Source organism: Carya illinoinensis, chromosome 6 (genome assembly GCF_018687715.1).
Source record: "Carya illinoinensis cultivar Pawnee chromosome 6, C.illinoinensisPawnee_v1, whole genome shotgun sequence".
In the NCBI taxonomy this organism is placed as follows: domain Eukaryota; kingdom Viridiplantae; phylum Streptophyta; class Magnoliopsida; order Fagales; family Juglandaceae; genus Carya; species Carya illinoinensis.
In genome coordinates, this window is record NC_056757.1 from 4,016,439 (window position 1) to 4,035,066 (window position 18,628).

At 34.2% G+C, this 18,628-nt stretch overlaps 1 protein-coding gene and 1 pseudogene across 2 annotated transcripts; one reads left to right on the plus strand and one right to left on the minus strand.

The window, feature by feature from the left end:
- Positions 1 to 8,499: 8,499 nt before the first annotated feature.
- Positions 8,500 to 11,874, plus strand: LOC122313928 (annotated as a pseudogene).
- Positions 11,875 to 12,095: 221 nt separating this feature from the next.
- Positions 12,096 to 16,920, minus strand: LOC122313929 (serine/threonine-protein phosphatase 4 regulatory subunit 2-like). 2 transcript variants are annotated; one of them, XM_043129253.1, is made up of 8 exons: positions 16,762 to 16,920; positions 16,547 to 16,660; positions 15,299 to 15,379; positions 14,868 to 14,916; positions 14,631 to 14,727; positions 13,592 to 13,644; positions 13,260 to 13,322; positions 12,096 to 12,570 (listed from the first exon to the last, which is right to left on the minus strand). In XM_043129253.1, exons 2-8 carry the CDS (start codon positions 16,654 to 16,656, stop codon positions 12,280 to 12,282), a joined length of 744 nt encoding a protein of 247 aa, XP_042985187.1. In that variant the 5' UTR covers positions 16,657 to 16,660; positions 16,762 to 16,920; the 3' UTR covers positions 12,096 to 12,279. The 2 variants fall into 2 exon arrangements, with proteins under 2 accessions (XP_042985187.1, XP_042985186.1); XM_043129252.1 differs by having other exon boundaries at positions 16,744 to 16,902.
- Between the last annotated feature and the right edge of the window lie 1,708 nt (positions 16,921 to 18,628).

Sequence of the window (18,628 nt, forward strand, 5' to 3'; positions counted from 1 at the left end):
CAAATTAAATTCTCAAAATTGTGTCATGATCAGACGACAATCTAGAGAATTATTAATAGAAAATAATCAACACTAGCACACTCATGCAAGCTAAACTATAATGAATGACGATCATGTGTAATGTTTTTTGGTGAGTAATTAAATATGTTCCAACAAATACTTGTCCACATGCTAAAAGCAATCCCTAGTCCATGAAGAGACCATAGCATTAGTCATAGAATCATGTACTTATAGTTGTATGCATTTGCGCTAGTGATAAAGATTGATACCATCTAGTAGGTTAAATCAACCGCAACTAATAGAACTCTATGTTGACAGCACATGCTTGACTCCTTGGCCTAAGGAAAGGGACAAGATGTTGCTGCTACAAGTTGTTATGCCTCCCTACTATTCCTCCACATCCAGAAAACAAAATGCTTTTCCTTGTTGGCTGATTTGCTCTTAAAAACCAAGAATAGATTCATAAATGCAAACATGTTGGCACTACATGAATATGCCAACTGTTTTAATTGTTTCTCTCTACTCTCTTTCATCAATTTGTTGCCTATGTAGTCAAGGAACTGCTCCTTCATGTTTATATGAGTTTATGTAGAATTGGATCATCATCTTTGTAAAAGTATAACTTTGAAGAGAAAAATGAGAAAATAAAATCACTTGTGCATGGATTATATGCAAATGAGATTTTTTGTTAGTTTTTAGTCTAACATCATGTATACATATATATTTATACTATTAAGTGTTTTATGCTTCCTAAGTTTAGATGAACATTTCATATACATGTTTCCTATCTTTCCCCTTTCATTTCATGACATCGAATATTTTTGTAGAAACCCGATACAAAGATTTCTACTAGTATGCTATACTTGATAATACGTGCTTACAGGTTTTGTACTTTGATGTCTTGAGAGGTCTAAAGTTGCACACTTAAGAATATAATGTAATTGGTTTATGGATTGAAATATAATGTATATAATTGCTTTTATGGATTTTAATATAATGTAATTGCTTAAAATATAAAGCAAGTACTTTGTGTAATTTCTTTATGGATTGTAATTTAATGTAAGATGTGTATTGTTTTAATGTGTTCTTTTTCAATACTATTTTTTTTAGTATGTAACATACTATTTCTGGCGCTATATGTTTGTTGGAAATAAATTTTTTGTCACAAATACTTATTTACATCAATCGTGATAAATGTAAATAAGTATTTATGATCAAATCAAATTTGTTCAACCATCACGATGGAACATATTTTTTAGGGAGATATAATCGTTGCGTAAAATAATTGTGACCAAAAAACGTATTATAAATAACTTTTTTCGACAAGAAAAAATTTTCAAAAAAAATTCTATGGGCAATAGTTAACCATGGTTGATTTTTTTTGCAACAACATTGAGACTATTTGTATTGATATAGATCACTGCAAATTGGGCTTTTCTTACCGTTTAAAATATCTTTTGCATTGCTCCTATTCTCCATTGGTGTCAACTAATTTCACTATAAATGTCCACATTTTTGCGATGACATTTCATTTCAACGGAAAAGTTTTTTGAAATTGGTATTACCGACCATGTAGCGTTGATTCGTAAGTGACGCTAAAAAGTAATTATGATGCTGATCAAGCATTTTGCAACAATTTTAGGCAACACAAAAAAGTTATTTTTTGTGTACCACATTAATTAAATAATCTCAATTTGTGAATTTATTTCTGTAAGATCTATTTGTAGCTTAAGTATTTCTCATACATATAATGTTTATTAATTTTTTGTAATAATATTAGACAAAACAAATTCAAAAAAATAATTTCAAAATCAAGGTGCTCCATGGTCATTGGCCAGTCACCCCAGCTATCTTCACTACAAGAAATATGATTTTTAAAGACGAATTATATTTCATCCCTAAAAATACTTATTTGGAACAAAAATTAAATTTCGTCTCAAAATATGGAAGCGGTTTTAGCTTCATTCAAACATATAAATATGTGTTCAAACTAGACTTTATGAGGTGAAATATAGCATCTAAAAAAACCATTCGAACATTCACAAACACGTGCAAACAATATTCTAATTCACGTTTGAATGGTTACATGATTGTTCAAATAATAATCATGACGGGATAGTGTAGCCAATTGTGATGGGAAAAGGTCGAAACTGTTAAAACGAGATATTTAATCATTCAAACTAATATTTTGATAGGAAGTTATAAATAAATCTGGCAGGAATAGTTGCTATACTATTCGAACATTCTCATACAAGTTGGAACAGTATTTTAATTCATGTTTGAATGATGACATGACTGTTCAAATAATAGTCATGGCAGGAATGTATAACAATTGTGCCTAGAGAAAGTAAGATCATGTTCGAATGCTATATTTAATCATTCAAACGAATTTTTCGGTGAGAAGTTATAAATAAATCTGGCAAGAATAGTTGCTATAACATTCAAATGGTACTTTTACGTTCGAACAGAGTTATAAACCATTCGAATTGATGGCGTTCAAATAGAATGATGTTTAATAGAAAGGTTGAGCATAGGTCGTCACCTTTAGAGTTGTTTGGGCTAGATATTATCACACAATTAATGGACGTTTCAAAAAATAGATTTGGGAAAGAAGCAAGAGCTCGTAAGAAACAACAAGCAGTATAGTTGAATTAGACAAAAAAGAAAAAAAAAAGTGCATATTCTTTGAGTTTTCATATTAGTCTACCTTGAAACTGCACCATAATCTAGATTTTATGCACATTATGAAAAATATAAGCAAAAATATATTGGACACTCTGATGTCAATAGAATGAAAGACAAAAGATACATTGAACTGTCATAAAGATGTAAGGGAGTTGGGGATAAGAAGAGAGTTGTATTTATAAGATAATGGATCATTAGCTTGGTATAGGTATATATTGTCAAATGATGAGAGAAAAAAATTCTGTGAATGGTTCATGACAATCAAATTATATGATAGCTATACTTCAAACATATCAAGATGTGTGCAAACCCATGATTGGAAGATAACTGGTTTAAAGTCACAAATGTCATATATTTTTACAGAGTTTGTTGCCAGTTGGTGTGCGTGAAAAGTTTACTCTAGATGTTCATGCAGCTCTGACAAAATTAGAGGAATTTTTCAGAAATATTTACAGTAAAATATTAAAAGTTCATGTATTAGTAAAGATGGAAGCTTAAATTGTAGTGATATTATACAAATTGGAGAATTTGGATCCACCTTCATTTTTTGATGTAATAGTTCATTTGAACATGAGTCAATTGAAGTGTCTAATGAGGATGAGGGTGACTAGTCCAACAAAGTTGATAGTAAATAATAGATGTCTCTGTGTAAGTATCATTGTTATAAATATAATAACATTTTTATGAATAATAATTTATTACAGTTTAAAACATATATATGTCTCTCAAATGCAAATCAACTCGTGTGCCATCTTCATTCATTATCGACTCCCCAATTGGTTTGGTTGCTATGAATGGTGGGCCAACATCATTAGACTCAGAACAATATATGTTATATGAAAACTTGATTTTATATGATGATTTAAGTAATAATGTTTTAAAAATAATTTTTTTTTTTATATTATATGCTTTAATTACTATATAGTTGTTGCAAGTTGTCGCTAAAGTCGAGGTGCTATTAGAGGTGTCTGCATAAAGAAAGTAAGGAAAGTGAAAAAAATTAAAGTTGATGTTCCCGATGATCATGCTGGTGACTCTGGAGATTTGACAGTTTGGCTTGCTTCTTATGTTAGTGCCACTCTTACATATACACCGATAGCTACATCCTCCTAAACTAAAGTTTTATAAGATGTGAAAGACTACAGTAAAAATTATTGTCTAATAATAAGTTAATTAGAAAATAATTAAGTATAACTTATTACTTAATTTATAATTAGTTTGTATTTAGATTAATAATTTATAATTATTTCAATGATGAGTTTGAACTTAATTTTGGCTAACGAGATGATCGACTAATAGTTGATGAGCTGATGTCCAATGCATTTTAAAAGTATAAAGGTGGATGTTATGCACACTATCAGAAGTTAACTAGTGTAACAGATATGTGTCAAAATCCATTCCTAGACATGCCACCAAATGAATGGGAGAAGTTTTTGATATATTTGAAGATCCTGCGTATCAGGTAATTTCGTTGCTATATTTCTTTATGGTATATGATAGATGCATTAAACAAATATAGTAATAATGTATTTTGTAACAACGGAGTACTTTCAACAAAGCATATTTAACGATACACTATCATGCGTTCTAAATCTTTTCATCAACTATTAAAAAAATAGGTAACATTATATTAATCCCCATTAAATATTAACGTGGCCCAATTGTATGCTAAATCACATATAAATCGTGATGGTGTTTGGACCAATCCCAAAGCAGAAATAAATTATGTAAATTTAAGTTTTATATTTGTATTGTCTAATAATATTTTCGTTATTTATACTATCTCTAATAATTTTTTTATAGGACAAGATGGTATCACTTATAGAAACAGTTGCAGCTCTATTTGATAAATCATCTATGAACGATGTTCAGATCTTTTTTCAGGTTTTTAGACTACGTTCTAAATATTTGAGGGACTTAAGAAGTTATGTGAAGTATTCCTCAATATCATCATCTTTTCAAGTCAAATCGAATAACAACTCTCGGGAATTAGAGAAAGTAAAGCTCAAGATCACACATTGTATATGCTAAAGATGTTGAAGATTCAATCCTAGAAAATGTTCGAACAGTGGCAATTAATGATGTTCCAAAACTCTATGACATCACCATCCTAGAACTTATTTCTTTAGTTATGTCTTTTCATTATTTTGACTTGATGTAACATTTGAACCATTGTGATGTTTTAATTGCAATATTTAATATTAGTTTTATGTTTTGAATTTATAGCTTACTATATCATAAGTATCATTCGAACGTAAAATATCCAGCTTGAATAGTAATTGACAATTTATTACCATTCAAACACATTTTAGCTTCCATTCAAACGACCAATCAAAAGTCATTTGAATGAATTGAGAACCATCAACCCTGTTCAAACAAATTAATTGTCTGTTCGAACAGGCTACATATTTGAACATTCCAACATTATTGGTTCAAACACATTGGTCATCATGCAAATGTAACATAAACTATTCGAACAAAAATATTGAACGAGCCTTTCGAACAGATGTTTTCAATTCGAACTTTTTCAATCATGTTTGGTCAAATTCTTGTTGTTCAAACTTAAATATATATGTTTGAACACAAATAAACTATTTGAACACTTGCTCCATTCGAACAAGATCAAATAAATTCACGTTATTTTAATCAATTTTTGATAAGTTCGAATAAATATGTTCTAGTCGAACGGTTTTCTGGGACGAAAAGTATGAAAAAAATATTCTCATTTTGAACGCTTTCAACTGGTTCGGCCAGATTGTCCCTAAAAGTATTTTTTGGAATGAAATTCAAATTTCATTTCCAAAAACCTTTTGAGACGGATCTTCTAGGATAGAATAAAGACGAAAATTTTTCATCTGTAAATCTCTTTTGGGATGAAATTTTTCATTCCAAAAAAGGCATTTTCTTGTAGTGCTTTGAGTCAACATGATTACAATTAAAAAAATTCTACCCATCATTTTCACACCACAGACAATGTTTTAATTTTTTATTTCCCTTACTAAATATGTGCTATATGAATGATGAGTAATAAAATTTAATTAGTTTAAGAAAAATAAAATAAAAGATTATAAAAAATTAATAAAAAATAATAATAATATTATAGTGTATGGTATATGGAGATAATGAGTACCAAAGTTCAATTAATTAACATATAAGTAGAGGTAATTAGTCAATAGTGACTGATTCAATGAATGAGAGATTAGAGATTGACTTCTAAATTCGATTCAACCTCTAGATTAAGGTCATGAAAGCTTAGGTTCTGCATGCCTCTATAGAGATATGGTCCATCATATTTATATGTAAATAATTACAATTTTATGTTTTTTTCCTATCGTCTGAGAAAATAAAATTATGAGACATGTTATCTTTTTTTATTTACATAAAAGTGATTGTGGTTTTTTGTGTTTTCTTTTCGAAAAACAAGGGTGCCAATTTTTAGATCAAGAGATTTTGTCTTTGCAAGATGAGTTTTTTTAGGCTGAAACATTTTTTGATATTCAAAACATGCTTGGATCCCCCCGCGGGGGGGCGGGGTAAAAAAAAACCGTTTAAGAAAATAGATTTTTGTTTAAATATCAAAAACTAATTTTTTTACTATTAAAAAATTTATTTGTATAATATATAATTTATTACCATTAATTAGTAGAAGTAAATATAAATAAAAACCTTCCAAGTTGTGATATTATGAAGCCGGGCAGAATTTAGATTAATTTTGACAACTAATTTCAACAAATAATTGAAACAAACAAGACAAGATATTTGCTCAAAACATAGAGAAAACAATTGTTTTTAATTGAAAATTACCAAAATTCCAAAATGTCTAACCAAGCCCGCAAGCCATGCTGAAATAGCTATAAATTTAAAAATATCAGGATTTACTAAAAATAGTAAAATCTCAATAAACATACTAAAATAAATACATAAATAAATAAGCAATTTATCAAAAATCTAGCCAAAATAGGGATAGAAACACTTCCTAGTCAAGAAAGGAAATATTACCATAAAAAGTAAAAAAAATATCTAAAATTGGAGATTTGAATGTGTAAACAGCTGAATTTGGGCTCGAAAACAATATTCTAGATGTCCACGGCAAGCAAGCCAAAATAACTTTTCGAATTGGGATCATATATGCGAATCTAATACCTGTAACCAAAATTATGGCCAAAATACAAATATATATGCTCAAAACCGTCCCAAATCAAGGAAAAATCATTGTTTCTTATTGTACTTGCGTTGACCTGCCGTCTCGAGGTAGTTCACTGCCATTGACATAAAATCTGGCAGTTCAGCATAATCGGATTCAAATCCCCTGCATCATTTTATCAGCCATCTTTGTTCACTGTGGATGGTAGGCTACTAATGCACCTAACACGTTCGGGGTGTTCATCCGGATCGGATTTTTTTCCGGTCCGGTCCGGAAATCCGGAATCCGGGTGAATCCGGTCGGATAACCGCCCGGATTACACTTGGGTGGTTTAGAAAAACCCGGATCCGGTTGCAGATCCGATTTTACAACCTAGTTATCCGTAACCGGATTATACACCCGGTTTTTTTTTTTTGGGACTAAAATTAGTGACATTGTATTAGTTTAATTAGTTGTGATGTATTATTATTTATTTCTTTTATTTTTTGTAAATTTATGTTTTGCATTGTGATGAAACAACAATATTACTTATTTTGCATGTTTTTTTAATTTTGTTCTTCAATTTATTTTTTAAAAACACTTTTTAAAAGTGTTTAAATTATTTTATTTTAAAAAATCTAGGCAATTTGAACATGATATTAGTTTTTTTTCTTTTTTTTACCAGGATTGAATCCGGTTATAACCCGGATCCGGCTTTTATCTTAAAAAAGAAACAAACAATCCGGATATCCAGTTAAAATCCGGATATTCGGATTGAATCCAGTTATCCGCCTGGATTGAGTCCGGATTCAATCCGAACGGATAACCGCCCGGGGTTTAGAAATCCGGATCCAAATCCGGTTTTGGCCGGAAATCCGGATCCGGATCCGGATACACACCCCTACAACACGTCTAGTGGAAGAAATGCATGCATGTTTGTGTGGAATAGCTGATTTTTCGATAATGTAATTTACCGTTAAAATACATTAAAAATATAAGAGTATTTAAAAATATAAGAGTATAAGATAGGGACCAATTTTTCTTTTTCTTAATATTACAAAGTCAGCTGCCTGATCTTCCCTTCCACTTGGCTTTGCCTCGATCTACTGCATGGGGGCTACTGGCTTTGACATTGATAATTAGTTGTTAGGAACGTCGTAGGACCAGATACGGGGTGGGGCTGCCTGCAGTCTGCGCTAGGAAGCAAGCCAAGAGGACATGATAAGATTCAAATATGTACCAACGAGCATGTCATTTCATGATGTGGTTTGTCAACCTTAGGGGATATGTACCATCTAGGTGTGTCCTGAATTATTAGCATGAGTCATGACTTCTGAGTTAAGAGGTTCTTACGTCTGATCTCTGATCTTAGCCAGCCAACTAGACACCCTTAGGCCTTAGCCTCCCTTGTCTACATTATAACGCAATTCTAGAGATTTTCCAGGACAGACTCGATAGCCAGCCATGGAGGTCTATGTAAACGTATATCTTTGAAGTAAATATATGTTCCATATGTTGAGGGTCCACCCCATGTGTTGCCCATGTGTTGATGATGTCCATCCGTATGATTGTGTTTCTCCCATGTGCTTTCATGTGAATTGGGCATTAAGCATCTCCAGCACATATCCAGCTCATGTAATGTGGAGGAAGAGGAGCTCAACCTCTCCTATAAATAGGAAAGGTCATCCGAAGGAAAAATCATCCCCTAGAAGAGAAGGAAGCTGAAGACAGTGTGTAGTGTCATTTGAGATAGAGAATTGTTTTGAGCGTGTTTGTAATCGTGTACAAACACATTGAATATAGTGTTTCAGCTTCAGTGGACGTAGGCAAATTGCCGAACCACTTAAATACTGTCTCTCTCTATTTTTTGTTTGATTTCTGGAGCCACAACACCATACTCATCCATTCAATCGAAAAACCAAGCTAATTAAAGGCCTGCAATTCTTCTTAATGTCTCTTCAAATTCTTGATTCAGTCCGAACTTGCAATCCAACTAGAGGATTGCTCCCATCTAAACATCCCATCTCACCTATACCATCAGGAACTGGCGATGTTTCTCAGCTTCCTTTCCAAAGCACGACAATCCTAAACGACTCGAGCACCGACTCCATTACTGTTCGACGATCAGCAGATTACCGACCTACCATTTGGTCCTATGATTATATTCAATCACTGAGAAGTGAATATGTATGTGGTACATGCATTTGTTAATTACTTGTGTTTCTTATTGCTGGTTTTAGTAGTAGTACCACTGTCAGTAATTATTGTTGGATTTAGTGGCGTGATTAATAATGAGAAAATTGAATTGCCAGGGGGAGTCATGCACCAAACAAATTGAAAAGCTGAAGCAAGAAGTGAGGATGGTGTTTATGGAAGTTGTTGATCCTTTAAAGAAATTGGAGCTGATTGATGTCTTGCAAAGGCTTGGATTATCTTACCACTTTGAGGACGAAATAAAGAGCATTTTGGAAAGTATATACAATACCAGTCATGGTGCACCATGTGGTGGTGATATGCGCAAGGAGAGTTTATATGCCACATCTCTTGGGTTTAGACTGCTAAGACAAAATGGATATAATGTGCCTCAAGGTAAACGACACAACAAAAATTAATAATTGTGAGTGATAATCCATTTTTTATAGCTAAAACTTGTGAGCTTTGTTAATTGCAGAGATTTTCAATAGTTTCAAGGATGAAAAGGGAAGTTTCGTGACATCCCTTTGTGACGATATTGAGGGAATGTTGGGTTTGTATGAAGCCTCATTCCTTTTAATAGATGGTGAAGGTATCTTGGAAGAAGCAAGAGATTTTGCAATCAAGAATCTTAGAGTCTACTTGGAGAAAAGCAAAGACCAAAATCTTTCTGCTATGGTGAGCCACGCTCTAGAGCTCCCACTCCATTGGAGGATGCTAAGGTTGGAGACAAGGTCGTATATAGATGTATATAGGAGCAAAGAAGGCATGAACCCTCTCTTGCTAAAGCTTGCAGAACTAGATTTCAACGTGGTACAAGCAGCCCATCAAGAAGATCTAAAACAAGCATCAAGGTAAAAAAGCATGTTTTTCATTCAAAATATTCTAAAGAAAACACTGTTATTCCTCTAATATAGATAATCCCTTATTTGATTCCCATTAAGGTGGTGGAAGAGTACTGGGTTGGAAGAGACGTTGACCTTTGCGAGGGATAGGCTGATGGAGAATTTCTTCTGGACAGTGGGAGTAATATTTCAGCCTAAGTTTGGATATTGTAGGAGAATGTTGACAAAGCTCATCACACTAATGACAACAATAGATGATGTTTATGATGTATATGGTTCTTTGGAAGAACTGGAGCTCTTCACAGATGCCATTGAGAGGTATATATGCACTAAATGGAAATAAACAATTAGTGCTAACTATTATATATAAGGCCATCTTTGACATAGGAAGTACTTCTGTTTGCTTTCCAGATGGGATACCAATGCAATGGATCAACTCCCATATTACATGAAGATATGTTTCCTTACTCTCCACAACGCCGTCAACGAAATGGCTTTCGACGTGCTAAAGGAAAAAAAACTCCACATCATTCGATACCTTAAGAAAGTGGTATTGAATTGGCTTCTATATATACTCATGAGTACTAATATATGTAGTTCAAACTCTTTACTTTCTTAAATATTGGTCACGTTTTTAATATATATATACTCACTCTTTTCTTGATTGCTTGCTCCATTATAAATGTTTCAGATGGTAGATTTGTGTAGATCTTTTATGTTGGAAGCCAAGTGGTTCTACACCGGATATAAACCAAGCTTTCAAGAATACATAGAGAATGCGTGGATCTCAATTGCAGCACCAGTTGTATTGGTGCATGCATATTTTCTTGTCACGAATCCAATAACTAAAGAAGCTTTGGAGTGTCTGGAAGGGTACCCAGATATATATAATCCGTTGGTCATCACTGATAGTAAGGCTGACCGATGATCTTGGAACCTCAAAGGTACGTGTGCTGCAAATTGCATCATCTCATGCATGCATCCAATACATGATTACACCAAAATATATATACACATCTAATGCCCTGATCCCCGGCCTGTTTGAAAACAAGCAGATGCAGATTTGCGGCCGATTTGCGGCCAGCTCCAAATTAAGACATATATATATATATCTTCCAAATTGCATTATTGAAGGAAAAAAAAATTTTAAAAAAAAAAAACAGGCGACTTAGTTATTGTGAACCCCACACGAACAGCATTAAAAAAGATGTGTTTATCTATCATTAGAATTAAATAATTTAATTTAGTCGTAAAAAGAAATGTTGTTCCATATTCTAGATTTTGTAATTTCTAGTCATATATGTTGACGTGGCATATTTAAGTACCTGTCTATTTAAGTAGTAGACATATGAAGTCGCTTAAAATGTGTCACCACAGCAGATGTAATTAAGAATGACAAAATCTAAATTGAGAATAATCGTTATTTAAAGTATAAAATATATATTTTTTAGAGATTTTATTTAAAGTTATATGTGTCCCTTGTTTAAAGATCATGGCTTTGTCATTGACGGAACGTAACATTCTTATGTGTATGTTGAAACACAGGATGAGCTAAAAAGGGGCGATGTTCCTAAATCAATCCAATGTTATATGAACGAAACCGGTGTTGATGTTGATGAAGATGATGCTCGTGAATACATAAGATCTTTGATTAGTGCAACATGGAAGAAGATGAATAAAGAACAACTCTTTACTTCTCCCTTACCTAAAATATATGTTGAAAGTGCTATAAACCTTGCAAGAATGGCCCAATGCACATACCAGCATGGAGATGGACATGGCGTTCAAGATGGTGACACTAAGGATCGTGTTTTGTCATTACTTGTTCGTCCCATTCATATAGATAAAGATCATTAATATGATTAATAATTGTTTTGAACGGAATTAAGCTAAAGGACTCGGGTAGGGACCGTGGGGCCCCTAATTTCTCTTTAAATAATTAGTTGTTTTATGAAAATCTTTTGATGTAAGTCACTTCAAAATTTCAAAAAAGATAATAATAATAATGATGAAAACACTTTATAAGTACCCTTCATTTGAAATAAAATTGTAAAATTATCATTTTCATTCAGGCTGTATGGTTTGCCATTTTTAGGTTTTGAGACCATAATTTTCACGATGGGACACATCTCAATGGGTTAATAGGTGAATAAAAAATCACCTAAAATATGACACGAGTATAGAATTCAAGGCGAAGATCGGCAGCATCGCTATTGACCAACAACGGAGAAGACCTGTGGATCAATAGCTCAGGAAAACTTTGGCATTTAATTGAAGGAAAGTAATCCCCTAAGAACCAGAATACGCTCGGCCGACCACAGTCCACCTCAAATTCAGGAACCTAAGCAGCGCTACTGAATCAGAAAAACAGATGGAGCCATGAGCTCCGTAGAAACTCTGGCATTCGATAAAGCAAAATAAAACCCCTATATGCTAAGAATTAGCAGTTGCTTCGGATGCAGTTGCTTCGGATTTTGCTTCTGCCTCTCCAACTATTTCTTCAAAGGCTTCCATGTCAATGGTCATTTCATCATCTATATCAGCCTCTTCTACATCTGTCATTACTTCATCCTTGTCTCCTCCCACAGGTTCAGCCCCATTTTGCGCTGAATCAGTATGACCCTCGGTTTCCTCGCTTGCTTTCTCTGGCTCATCTGGCTTTTGCATTGTTGATTGTGGATACCGATCAGTAGAGATGGTAATCATAGACGTCACCAACAAATTCTACAAACACGCCAAGGTAAAATATGGTTGTAATAATAAGCATAAAAAATAGTCATAATTTATTAATTAAAAATAAAATAAATAAATAAAAACCAACAAACTATATTGAACCAGAAGTATTTGTTGAATGCTAAAATCTCAATGTGGTAATACATTAAGCTTTATGGTTAGGAACAAGTCTTCATGGCGAAAATGTCAAGAGTCAAGCACCTCCAAGTGTGTGGAGTACCCATGCCAAACATAACAAACAAAAAAAAAAAGGAAAAATAAACAATTTTGACCGAGATATAATGCACTTAGATGTGACAGATCAGCCAAGTCCCAGGATCCCAAGATCTGGTGATTCGGTGAATCTAGCACAAAGACACCCAAACCCAAAAACTTAGGACACATAATGTAGCATCACCCATCCAAAAGTCCAATTAGAAAGTAGACAAAACCAGAACAACAAACTAGCAAGACCTTGAGAGCTTGTATGTGCTTGATAAATCATCCCATAAATGGGTTCATTACCCAGTGCTAACACGTAAGTGGGATCCTGGCACAGGAGGCTTGGATGTGATCCTACTCTTGAGTCTTCAACACTCTTATTGCATTGAATTCCCACTCTCAAGACTGGAAGCCATACACTTGTGCTCGACAACCCAAAAAGGAAGGACATGATGTTAGCAAGAGTATGAGTAGCATACCTTCTCTAGTGCTAAAGCAAGCTTTGAGAGACTTGGATAAATACTCTTCCCTTCCAATAGAATCTGTCCAATGCAAATAAAAAATAAAATAAGATACACGGAGAGAAAACTAAATTGCAACAGCTATGAGATAAAATTAATGTGCTCTACCCAGCAAAGAACATGTCAGAAATTAACTAAAGATGTGCATTTATCCCTATCGTCCCAGCACCAAAGATATCCACCATTTTGTTCTCTTCCTTTCTTTTCTTTTCTTTTTTAAAAACCAAAAACTCAGGAAAGTATTAATAGAACAACATATTATGTAAGACACGAAATGAAGTAATCATCACCTCACAGAGCCTCTGCAGGGTAAATGGTGGACCTTCAACAAAGCTAAGAAGAGCTGCATCACATAGAAAATTAGTCACAAAAACTCTTCTTATTTTTTGCATGAAGTGGCTGCTATCGGGACTCAAATATTTCTAAAAATGAACTAAGAAAATCTGAGGATTACAAACAAAATTAAATTCAAAATTGTTAGTTCTTTTCCAAATAAAAAACAAGAATCATGAAACAAAGAAATGATAACGAAGGCACTGGTTTTGGCCATCTTGCTTGCGGCTTACAAAGCTGCTAAGCACTGCTAAGTGAGTATTATCATTATTCAGGGGCCAACTGAACAAGAGGCCTTAACAAAAACTTCAATCAAAATATTCACCTCAACCATTTGTGGGTTCAATAAGACTGAAATTTATTTCTTTCTCACAAAATCAGGTTGAAATTGCCCCCTCCCCCTCCAGGGCGGGTGAGTAGAAAGTATTACTTCCCTGATTTTCCACTTTTGAAGGGAATACTAACTTCATATTTCTCCTCAATTATGAGGAAGATTTCTGTTTAGAACCATTAATACAAATACAGGGCATCAGAGAGACACAGCAACTAAATCAACTCAATCCAGTTTCCACACTCTAATTAATCTCCGAAATTATCACAGTTTTAAAGCTTCAAGATGTAAGACCGTGATGTATAAAACTGATTATACTATTGAAAAATATTTTGATCACTTGAGCTTCTCAACCACTCACTTTGGTTAAGTAGTAAAAGTAACTTTTTGGGTCCACTTCGAGAGCGGGGTGAGTATTCGTTTGAGTTCCCTTTTAGGGAAAAGCATAAATTCTCTTCACTTCTTCTATCCCAATAATTTTGATGATCCCAAAACAAAACATTTTATTATTTGGAAACAAGTTCCATCCAACAAAAATATTAAAGCACACACCTAAATGAATTTGATAACATAAAATTATACAGCAGCAGAACAATATTGATCTCCAATATGAGACAGATAATAAAACTATACAAGCGCACGACCAGACATGACTAGGCAGATACCTTCATCCAACCTTTTTGCAAGCTCGGGGTAGGTTTCTCCTAAAGAAACATTTTGCTGCTCACTAGTCATTTTTGACTCAGGATACTCCAACAAGACCTTTATTATAAATCAGAGAGAAAAAGGTAAAGGACATTCTGGGAAGTGAAGATAAGGATGCAATGATGCACATACAATAATTAAAAACCATAAATGATTACTGTGAAAAAGAGACCCACAACGGGTATACCTCCCCATACCTGCTTCAGCTGAAAGGATAGCACGCTCTTCAATTTGTACCAATCATGCCTGAGGTATAAAATATAAAAAAACAAATGATTATGACTAAGAAACAAATGTATGTAACGATCCAAGAAAAGCACTAGTCATATATGTGCCATAACCCCCCAACTTGAAGTTTTCCTAGACTCACTTATAAAGCTCAATTTCAACTAATAAGCCAGCCAATATGAGGTTTAGCACCCATGCCTCCCCACCCCCCCCCCCCCCCCCCCCCAACACCAACAACCACCACCATGTGGACTATCCCTTTTCCCAATGTGGGACTGGGGTGTTGCATATATGTTGTTGCTTCTTAGTTGCATTGAACACACCAACATCAAAATACACATTAAGCACTACATCTAACCATACAAGACTTGAAGAAGGAAAATTTGATATGAAATCATACCAGAATCTCCCGGTGGATGCAATAACTTCAAGTATGCCTTTCACTTCTTCTTCTGCAAACTCACACTCCAATTTCGTGCCTCTATAATCACAATTTCAACACAGCTTTAATAAAAGGAAAATCATAGAAGATACATATTTTTTATGATGGCGTGCCTTTCACTTCTTATTCACCAAGGTAGGGAGCAAAGCCCAAATCCATGAACCATCTACCAAAATCGAAAACCTGGTAATCCAAGAGAACTCCTAGCGAGGAATCGAACCCAAGATGTCTGAGTTACAGCTCATCCCAAATTCCAATTCACCCTTTGACCACTATGTTACACCCTAAGAGACTTAACAAATAATAAAAGATACATATCTCAAAATGCATACCAAACATCAATATTAGAACCACTCCCCAATTAAAAAACAGCAAGCTAGTCGAGGAACCTTGTAGTGCTTTTTTTAGTAACCTCCTATAACTTAATAGCCTGAGGAAGATGAAAATTTTGCAGTACTCTTTCGTATCCCATCATCTTTCATCCTAAGACACCAACCATAAAAATAAAAATGTCTACAGAAGTCTTTATTGAGATAACAGTTACTTCGATTGAGGTTACATCCTCATTCAATTGAACTAGAGTTTCTCGAAGCCCTCAATGAAAAAACACCGAATTGAGTATAGGAACGGTTGTGAATGAGATCCTACATTTTCTAAGAGGAATAAGCTTCTGTGTTAATAACAATCTGGATGAGCTCCGATCGCAACTTGACCAGTAGTATAAGCTCACGCCTTGGACTTTCTTAGGGTTGTTATTTGAGTCATGCGATGGAGCTTCTGATTTAAATGATCCCTCAGCATCCTTTTTTGTAAGTAAAAGAAATTTTATTGATACTAAAATAGCATAGCACAAATACAGTATACAAGAGAATGCACCTAATATGATCCATCAGCATTATTAACCACGGAAACATAATAGAATTTGGAGGGATATTTTTACGAGGATAGTCCGGATCATTTTTTACACAAAACTTGCTGGTGATTAAGGGGCTACCTCGCCAGGAAGGTGATGATACTTAGTGAAGACAAATAGTTGTATCAAGTTCATTGGATGAATCACTCCACTCTCTTAGCTCCCAGGTATTGAAAACTTCATACTTCGGAAACTACTTTTCCAGTAATTTCGGCAAGGAAAATTTACAAAAAATAAAACAGCATAGGGTAGAGAACTGTGAATCAACCGTATGTAGGAAAAGCGGTATATACCCGTGATTTATAGAAGCAGGGGCCATGTTATCCTGGTCGTGAACAGCATCATTGGAAGAGGCTATTAAGTGCTGCGAATTTTCATCCGCCGGCTTCTCCATCAAGATCATCCACCTGCTCAAGATGATAAAGATTAGAGTTAAAGAAGCAGTGCAGTAATGCAACTAGCCACTGTGGTTTGGAAAACTAATCCCGACCGACAAAGATCTTTATACGCGAAAGAAGGATAGCAGTGTCGATAGCGGAGAAGCGGCGTCGACGAGATGAGAGCGGCAGATCGAAATAATGCGCAATCCGGTCAAAAGAATTTAAAAAAATAAAAATAAAAATAAAAAAGGAGTAGGCGTGCTTGGATTAAAAGTAGGCCCTTAAAACAAAGAAGCCCAAAATCCAAATCTAAATGCGCCCTTACGGGCATTAAAACAAAAGTAGGCTTCTCTTTTTTCCCCTTCTCACTTTCCTTGACTTCATTTTTATCTTTGCATGAATTTAAAAAATCTAAAATTTTTCTAGAATTCATGTTATCAATGTTGGAATCAATATGTTTTATTAATTACACACACAATATGCTATACAATGTGGCCTATATATAGGAAATCAAAGGCTATACAAGAGACATTGTCAAACAATGTGTGATTCTAACACTTCACTATTCTAACAACTCCTCTCAACCTCAAGGTGGAGTATGAGAAACTAACTTGAGTTCGTTAACAAGATCAATAAACCTACCCGATGGATGTGACTTGGTAAAGATATCTACAATCTACTCATGGGAAGTGACTAAAATAAGTTGCAACAAATAATGAAGAAGATGATGTCGAACAAAAATAACAATCAATCTCGATATGTTTTGTCTATTCATGAAAAATGTCATTGCGAGCTATTTGAGAAGTGCTCACGTTATCATAGTTTACAGGAGTGGCATGGGAGATAGGTATGCTCATGTCTTGTTGTAGCCACCGTAACCAAAAGAACTTAGATGTGGTGTCAGCAAGAGCACGGTATTTTGCCTCTATGCTGAACGTGCAACTATGGTTTGTTTTTAACTATGCCAAGAAATAAGAGATGTGCCCAATAGGAAACAATAACCAGTAGTAGAATGTCAATTTGTGGAGTTACCTACCCAATCTACATTTGTATAGGCAATTAACTAAAAAGGTGACTAGGAAGAGAAATGTAGACCATGAAACATTGTCCCCTCGAGGCATTGAAGAATGCGAAGCACAACAGAAAAATGTGTGCATCATGTAGCAACTATGAATTGACTTACTTGATGAATAGTATATGAGATTTCATACCAAGTGATAGTAGAATAGATAAGACTACCAACCAAATGTCAATACAATGTGAGATCACAAGGATGATCACCATCATTCAAATTGAGAAGAGCATTGAGTTTAGTCAATGTGTCAGTAACCTTACAATCAATCAAATTAGCACGTGAAAGTAAATCAAATGTGTATTTGGCTTAAGTCAAATAGTAGCTTGCAGAATAAGAAAAAATCCCAAGACCGATAAAATAACTAAGAGGGCTAAGATCCTTCATCTGAAAAGGTTGGTGAAGATATTATTTGAGTTCCTAAATGCCAATAAAGGCATCTCTAGTGATAATCATGTCATCTACATATAATAGAAGAAGAATGGTGACTCAGTCTGTGCGACAAATAAAACAAGGTTGAGTCATAAGAGTTGTCGGGTAACCAAGACTAGATAGACATGGTGATGCTAAATTTAGCAAACCAAATCCTAGGAACTTGCTTGACCATACAGGGCTCGATTAAGACGAAGAACCTTGTATGGAGGATAGGGAAATCTAGGAGGTGCTGCTTTATAAACTTCATGCTAAGAATGGATACTTCTTGGTGTTTTGCCATAATTTTGACTTTTCATCAAGACACTATTAAGGAAGGTATTTTTGACATCTATCTGAAATAGAAATCAACGATGAGATGCAAAATAGCCAGAAGAACACAAACACAAGAGAGACAAGCAACAGGAATAAAAGTCTCTTGATAATCAATATTATATTCTTGAGTAGCCACAAGTCGAGTCTTTTATCTATCAATAGTATCATCTGAGCGA